The 8,392-nt window shown below is 51.2% G+C and overlaps 1 protein-coding gene across 1 annotated transcript; it reads left to right on the top strand.

The window, feature by feature from the left end:
• The first annotated feature begins 42 nt into the window (after window positions 1–42).
• Window positions 43–7,029, top strand: LOC117969835 (zinc finger and BTB domain-containing protein 3). Its single transcript, XM_059021379.1, has 2 exons — window positions 43–175; window positions 2,542–7,029. Exon 2 carries the CDS (start codon window positions 2,939–2,941, stop codon window positions 4,892–4,894), a length of 1,956 nt encoding a protein of 651 aa, XP_058877362.1. The 5' UTR covers window positions 43–175; window positions 2,542–2,938; the 3' UTR covers window positions 4,895–7,029.
• Window positions 7,030–8,392: the final 1,363 nt, after the last annotated feature.

Genomic DNA, 8,392 nt, shown 5'->3' on the forward strand with positions numbered 1-8,392 from the left:
CTTGGGCGGCACTTTGAAAATTGACCGACACCCAGTTTTAGCCAATAGCGGATACGCTGTATCGGCGGCGCTCGTCCAATGAGAGGGTCCGGCGGGGGCGGGGCCAGTGTTTTTTGTCGGCCGGAAGAAGCTGAGAGAGAGGGAGAGAGACGGATCGGTGATTGTTCATAATATGGTGAGAATATAATTTATTATTGAATATATATATATTGTGTTTTTGCTTTAAAAGCCGTCGTTATGGACCGGTAGGCGGGTGGTTCATGCCAGCGGGGCGGCTGTGCCCGCTGCCCCGGGATCGGTGAAACGCCAGGCCGCTTCAAACCCCGGGAGAGTTTCCGTTGTTTATTTGGGGGGGGTTTCAGAAACATTTATTATAACGAGAGACAAACCGCCCCCCCAAACCCGACCGGACCGCTTTCACAATGAAATGAAGGTGTGACGCGCCCCCCTCCCGCGGTGTGATCGGTACTCGGATATTTTTATTATTGAATTCATTTCAAACATGTGCAAGTTGACTCATTATAAAAAAAAAAAACCAAAATAAAACACGCAGGTCCTGTGAAGCTTTAATTAAAACGAAGCCGTGCTGTCAGTCCGAGACGCGACTCGAGTGCGGAAATTACAATGCTGATTATTATTATTATTATTATTATTATTATTATTATTATTATTATTATTATTGTTATTATTATTATTTATTTCTTAGCAGACGCCCTTATCCAGGGCGACTTACAATAGTTACAAGATATCACATTATTTTTACATACAATTACCCATTTATACAGTTGGGTTTTTACTGGAGCAATCTAGGTAAAGTACCTTGCTCAAGGATACAGCAGCAGTGTCCTCCACCTGGGATTGAACCCACGACCCTCCGGTCAAGAGTCCAGAGCCCTGACCACTACTCCACACTGAGTCCAGAGCCCTGACCACTACTCCACACTGAGTCCAGAGCCCTGACCACTACTCCACACTGAGTCCAGAGCCCTGACCGCTACTCCACGCTGAGTCCAGAGCCCTGACCGCTACTCCACGCTGAGTCCAGAGCCCTGACCGCTACTCCACACTGAGTCCAGAGCCCTGACCACTACTCCACACTGCTGCCCTATTATTAATAATAATAATGATAATAATAATAATAATAATAATGATAATATGACGATAATGTGACGATAAGAAACACACAAACTAAAAAAATATATTTATCCCAATCACCGTGACGATACGAAACTTCCAAACTATTTTGTTAAACGAGTGTTTCAGTTTATCAATACTTCAGGGTTGCTGTTTGCGTGCTGTTAATTAGTAATCTACAGTCCTAATTAACACAGAGTCTCTCCCAGTGAAATAATAACGCTGATCACTGATTTGAGAAGGAGATTCTACGATTAGAAACGGTGAAGAAACTTGAAACTAGAGCTCTTTAAAACCCTTTAATAAAACACATGCATCCGGATGCTTGGTCCTTATTGATTTGTTGGATTTGTTAAAAGCCGTTCTTGTCAGGCAGCCTCGAGGTGATTTAAGCAGCTGGATCAGTTTAGGAAAAGGTTACGCCCTCGATTAGTGTGTCGAGTTCCTTCAGCTTTGAAATCCTGTTCCGTCTCGCAGCGCTGCAGAAGCACAGGGCCGCGCGGAGAAGCTCGTTTTAACGGAATTTAAAAACAAACGAAATTAGAAATGGAATTGGAGGGAAACAAACAAACAAACAAAAGAGGAACTGACCCTGGTACAAAAAAAAAAATACACCAGCAGTGTGGAGTAGTGGTCAGGGCTCTGGACTCAGTGTGGAGGAGTGGTCAGGGCTCTGGACTCAGTGTGGAGTAGTGGTCAGGGCTCTGGACTCAGTGTGGAGTAGTGGTCAGGGCTCTGGACTCAGTGTGGAGTAGTGGTCAGGGCTCTGGACTCAGTGTGGAGTAGTGGTTAGGGCTCTGGACTCAGTGTGGAGTAGTGGTTAGGGCTCTGGACTCAGTGTGGAGTAGTGGTCAGGGCTCTGGACTCAGTGTGGAGTAGTGGTCAGGGCTCTGGACTCAGTGTGGAGTAGTGGTTAGGGCTCTGGACTCAGTGTGGCGTAGTGGTCAGGGCTCTGGACTCAGTGTGGAGTAGTGGTCAGGGCTCTGGACTCAGTGTGGAGTAGTGGTCAGGGCTCTGGACTCTTGACCGGAGGGTCGTGGGTTCAATCCCAGTTGGGGGACACTGCTGCTGTACCCTTGAGCAAGGTACTTTACCTAGATTGCTCCAGTAAAAACCCAACTGTATAAATGGGGAATTGTATGTAAAAATAATGTGATATCTTGTAACAATTGTAAGTCGCCCTGGATAAGGACGTCTGCTAAGAAATAAATAATAATAATAATAATAATAATAATAATAATAATAATAATAATAATAATAATAATTAATAATAATAGAAATATCTGCCGATTATTTTTGAAAATGACATAAAAACAAACACAGATTAGATCAAATGTCAACTCATTTTGTAAAATGTATATATAATATGAATTTTGAAATGATCGGTTCTCCTCTCTTCTGTTTCAGAGCGATGTGTCGCCATCACCGCTGTCAATCCTGACTGAGAGACAGACAGACAGACAGACAGACAGACACCAGAGGAGTCCCGCTCACCCCCTCGGAGCTCCTCCGCTTCCCAGCAGCTCATTGATCTCACAACCCTTGTCCAGTCGGGTCTGAAAAGGATCCCAGGGGCTTCGACAGCGGGGGATGTGAGGAAGACTGCCCTGACCGTCGCGCTGCAGAGAGAGAGAGCTGCTGTCAGCTGCCTTTAAGATTCTTGAGAGAGACTCTGATCTGGTCCGGTTGATCTCGGCTGGGCCGGTCTCTCTCTGTGTCTCCTTTTCCGCACGCTTCTCTCTCTGGGGTGGACCTGAAGGCCCGTCGAGGAAACGCCTCTGTCGCCTCCGTCGTCTCCGCGGCGATGGATTTCCCGTGCCACAGCAGGCAGCTGCTCCAGAGCCTGCGGGAGCAGCGGAGGCGGGGCTTCCTGTGCGACTGCACGGTGCTGATTGGCTCCTCCCGCTTCCTGGCGCACCGCGCCGTCCTGGCCTCCTGCAGCCCGTTCTTCCACATGTTCTACACGGAGCGGCCGGGCAAGCGGGAGGGGGCGCCCGTGAACATCAACTCGGAGATCGTCACCCCGGCCGCGTTCGGGCTCCTCCTGGACTTCATGTACGAGGGGACCCTGCGGCTGCACCCCAGCCCGGCTGAAGACGTCCTGGCGGCTGCCAGCTACCTGCACATGAACGACGTGGTGAGGGTGTGCAAGAGGAGGCTGCAGGGCCGGGGGCTGGCTGAGGCTGACAGCACGAGGAGAGAGGAGGAGGGGGGAGGAGGAGGAGGAGGAGGAGGGGGGGCGCGGGCGTCTGAGGGGGAGGAGGAGGAGGGGGAGGGGGTTCAGAGCTGCGGAGGCGCTCAGTGCTGTGGTGTCGTTTGCTGTAACAGCAGTAGGGTTGATAACGGCCGCCACGCTCTTCGTGATTCGAGCTGCCTCGGTGAGAACGGTCCGGAGGGCTGCAGGGGGCCCGTCGCTGCTGGGAGTCGTCTTCATCGCCCTCCTCATCATCGTCATCATCATCATCATCATCACGGCGTCGGGGGTCCCCGAGCGGCGAGCGGTTCCAGAGGGTTTGGGGGGGAGGGCGCGGGGGCAGTCAGAGCCCAGGTTGGGGGCGACGCTTGTGAAGTCCGGAGGGCGGAGGGATCGAAAGACTCCTCCTCTCTCCCCGACGCGGCAGACACCACCCAGCCCGGGATGGACCCGGCCGAGGGATCGAGGGGGTGCTGCTTCGGAGCCGGGACGCAACCCCCCACCCCCACTCCCACCCCCACTCCCACTCCCACTCCCACTCCCACTCCCACTCACTCCGCTCTGGCCAGCCCGTGCAGCTCCAGTGAAGTCCTGCTACTGCAGCAGCAAAACCAGCCCCCTGAGGCCCCGCCCCTCAGTGTAGCACCACCCCTTCGTGTAGCTCCTCCCCTCCCCGCCTCCCAGGTCCCTCCCTTCCCTCCCCCCGCCTCCTCAAACTCCAGCCAACAGCAGTCGATTCACAGCAGCCTCCCGGATCAGCAGAGGCAGTGCAGGAGTTCAGAGCCACGCAGCACCGGCCTCCCGCCACCAGGGGGGGCCCCGGAGGAACAGGAGGAGAGCCGGGAGGGGGAGGGGGAGGAGGAGGAGGAGAGGGTTTTCATCACAGGGGAGGGGGAGCAGGAAGAGGACGAAGAAGGGCTGGTGAAAGTGAAAGTGGAAGCCATCATCATTTCTGACGAGGAGCTGGAGGACATGGAGGTGAGGATGGGGAGCATATTCGAGGGGTGCAGACCGGAATCAGAGGGAGAGGGAGGGGGGTCGGGGTACGGGCTGGAATCGGGAGGGGAAGGGGATGAGGAGAACGGCTTCCCCCTTCCTCCTCCCCCTCCCCATCCTCACCCCCCTCCCCACCCTCATCAAACTCACCCCCATCACTTTCTGCAGCAGCCAGACCCCCTCCCCTCCTTCCCTCTCGCCCCTCCCTCGTTCGGGCTGCTCGCCCAGCCGCCCCCCCACCCCTCCCCCTCGGATCAGGGGATCTTCTTCCAGGATTTCCAGGACGCTCTGGGCTCCTACGTGGAGGAGGTGCCCACGTGCCGGGCTTGCGGCAAGACGTTCTCGTGCGCGTACACGCTGCGGCGCCACGCCATCGTGCACACGCGGGAGCGGCCCTACGAGTGCCGGTACTGCTACCGGAGCTACACGCAGTCCGGGGATCTGTACCGGCACATCCGCAAGGCTCACCGCGAGGGCCCGCCGCTGAAACACAGCAAGAGCGAGCCGGCAGACCAGCAGCAGCAGCACCACCACGATCACGAGCACGACCAGGACCACATCCCCACGTAGAGCCGCTCTGAGAGCTCCCTGCGCGTCCCTGCCGCTCTGAGAGCTCCCTGCGCGTCCCTGCCGCTCTGACAGCCCCCCCCCCCCCCACGGAGGAGTGCAGCCTCTAACACCACCCCCCCCCCCACCAACACACAGGATCTGAGGACTGAAACCAGACAAGGACACAGCGTGACTCTGTGAAAACAATGGCATGAAATTGTTATTTGCTGAGACGGGACTTGAGAGATCGTTTTCTCTGCAGTGGCTCTGCTTGGTTTGCGTACAGCATTTAAAAAAAATGTGTAGAGAGTGATTTTTTTTTTTTTCTGTAGAACAAATCTTTCAATTATTAAAAAAAAAACACAATATTTAACTTTGTGTACTTATAAAAAACACAACATTTGTTTTATTATATATATATATATATAATAGAGGGGCTTCAGCGAGTTACAGGATAATAATTCCATCGAGGGTTTCTGTCATAAACTACGAGAGCGGAGGCGGAGCTTCTAAACTGTCACAGAACCCCGAGATGGAATTGTTTTCCTGCGACTCTCTGAAGAGGCCCGTCTGTTATTTTTTATAATCCACGGATACCCCTGTGATGCTGATATTCAAGAAGACGAGGTTCAGCAGGACAGCTGGGTTGGTTTTTAAACGTGGTGTTTCAGCGCTGTACAGGCGTTCCGTGTCGTTATCCGTGCTTCAGCTTGATTTGGACGATCGCCTTTACCTCGTTTTAATTTCCCGTTCCTCTCCGGTTTCTCTGAGATACGAATGTTCCAGCTTGACGTCGTTTTTAACATATTCTCATTCTGTTGCTCATTAATGAACATTTCTGTGCTGTGGGCGTTTGTCGAGTGATTGAAAACGAGACGTTTTGTGTTTTGAATTGAAAGCGACGGTCTCGAGCAGTCGAAGGGGTCAGAGTTCAAGAATATTTTCCTCTCGAGGAATTGTCATTTTTTCAAATGGCTCAGGATGCTAATATAGCCTTCATCCCTGTATTATATACACTGAGCATCAAAAGAAACGCATCCCTTATATTTGGATAAAATTCACCAGATGTGATTGAATAATGACACTCTGTTTCAGAGCAGGTGAGGCGACTTTTTACTGAGTTGATTAACAATGACATCACGAAGACGCTGCAGAATGATCTGTGGTGTTGGGACTCCCAGTTGGTGGCGCTGTCACTGACAGAGCGTGTCTGGTTATACCGTCTCGCCACGGCACGCTGCCCTCGCCCAGCCTCCACCACGCTGATCGCACGAAGGCGCTGCTCTCTCGACAGACGTTAGGGTTTTTTTTTTCAGTGATTTTCTCTATTGCTTTTATTCCAGCTTGCAATTCAGCAGCTGAAATCGCTCCCTATCCAGCGTCCAATCAGCTGTGTCTCTAATTAGGTGGTGAAGCGCCTCTGCTTCAGTCACGGTCACTCAATCGTGTCGTGGGCAAGGATGAATGAACGAGGGATTGAAAAAGAAACCAAAAACATTTCGTCAATATCCATCATTTATATACCTTGTTAGGATAGTGATGACGCGGTTCTTCTGATGCTCTGTGTATATATACACACACACACAGGGGTAGTTTTGTGGGTCAGTATACATATTATTTCACGTGTGTTGTTTCCTTCTCATCCTGTCCCACGGTGACAGAGCTTGTGGGGTCAGTGGAGATGTTTGAACTCTGTCGTGAAATCCTGCTGTTTGTTTTTCTGTGTTGTGTTTCGTTCACCGGGGTGTTTGGTTCGCTGTCTTCCTGTTTTGAGCATTTCTTTGTTCTGCGATGACGATTGCTCCTCTGAAAGGTTATTCTGCTGGTTTATTTTAGGTTTGTTTTCATTAAAAACAGTTTTGAAAAAAAAAAAAAAATTTGCACGTGGGTCATCCTTTGGAAAGAGACGAGAGAACGAAACACGATCACAGGGAGACGCACCCCACACTTAGAAACATATTATAAGAGACGCAGACACACCACAGACTAGCTGATATAAAACTGAGGTACAGGGAGAGGGGAGAGGGAGGAGGGAGGGTCTGTCACACAGAGACGAGAGAACGAAACACACTCTCAACACGATCACAGGGAGACGCACCCCACACTTAGAAACATATTATAAGAGACGCAGACACACCACAGACTAGCTGATATAAAACTGAGGTACAGGGAGAGGGAGGAGGGAGGGTCTGTCACACAGAGACGAGAGAACGAAACACACTCTCAACACGATCACAGGGAGACGCACCCCACACTTAGAAACATATTATAAGAGACACAGACACACCACAGACTAGCTGATATAAAACTGAGGTACAGGGAGAGGGGAGAGGGAGGAGGGAGGGTCTGTCACACAGAGATGAGAGAACGAAACACACTCTCAACACGATCACAGGGAGACGCACCCCACACTTAGAAACATATTATAAGAGACACAGACACACCACAGACTAGCTGATATAAAACTGAGGTACAGGGAGAGGAGAGAGGGAGGAGGGAGGGTCTGTCACACAGAGACGAGAGAACGAAACACACTCTCAACACGATCACAGGGAGACGCATCCCACACTTAGAAACATATTATAAGAGACGCAGACACACCACAGACTAGCTGATATAAAACTGAGGTACGGGGAGAGGGAGGAGGGAGGGAGGAGGGAGGGTCTGTCACACAGAGACTAGAGAACGAAACACACTCTCAACACGATCACAGGGAGACGCACCCCACACTTAGAAACATATTATAAGAGACACAGACACACCACAGACTAGCTGATATAAAACTGAGGTACAGGGAGATGAGAGAGGGAGGAGGGAGGGTCTGTCACACAGAGATGAGAGAACGAAACACACTCTCAACACGATCACAGGGAGACGCATCCCACACTTAGAAACATATTATAAGAGACGCAGACACACCACAGACTAGCTGATATAAAACTGAGGTACGGGGAGAGGGAGGAGGGAGGGTCTGTCACACAGAGACGAGAGAACGAAACACACTCTCAACACGATCACAGGGAGACGCATCCCACACTTAGAAACATATTATAAGAGACACAGACACACCACAGACTAGCTGATATAAAACTGAGGTACAGGGAGAGGGGAGAGGGAGGAGGGAGGGTCTGTCACACAGAGACGAGAGAACGAAACACGCTCTCAACACGATCACGGAGACGCACCCCACACTTAGAAACATATTATAAGAGACACAGACACACCACAGACTAGCTGATATAAAACTGAGGTACGGGGAGAGGGAGGAGGGAGGAGGGAGGGTCTGTCACACAGAGACGAGAGAACGAAACACACTCTCAACACGATCACAGGGAGACACACCCCACACTTAGAAACATATTATAAGAGACACAGACACACCACAGACTAGCTGATATAAAACTGAGGTACGGGGAGAGGGGAGAGGGAGGAGGGAGGGTCTGTCACACAGAGACGAGAGAACGAAACACACTCTCAACACGATCACAGGGAGACGCACCCCACACTTAGAAACATATT

Source organism: Acipenser ruthenus, unplaced genomic scaffold (genome assembly GCF_902713425.1).
Source record: "Acipenser ruthenus unplaced genomic scaffold, fAciRut3.2 maternal haplotype, whole genome shotgun sequence".
NCBI lineage: Eukaryota > Metazoa > Chordata > Actinopteri > Acipenseriformes > Acipenseridae > Acipenser > Acipenser ruthenus.

What these genes read in the sequence shown, in the direction of transcription:
- LOC117969835 (XM_059021379.1), top strand. Translation starts at nt 2,939, where the DNA reads ATGGATTTCCCGTGCCACAGCAGGCAGCTGCTCCAGAGCCTGCGGGAG.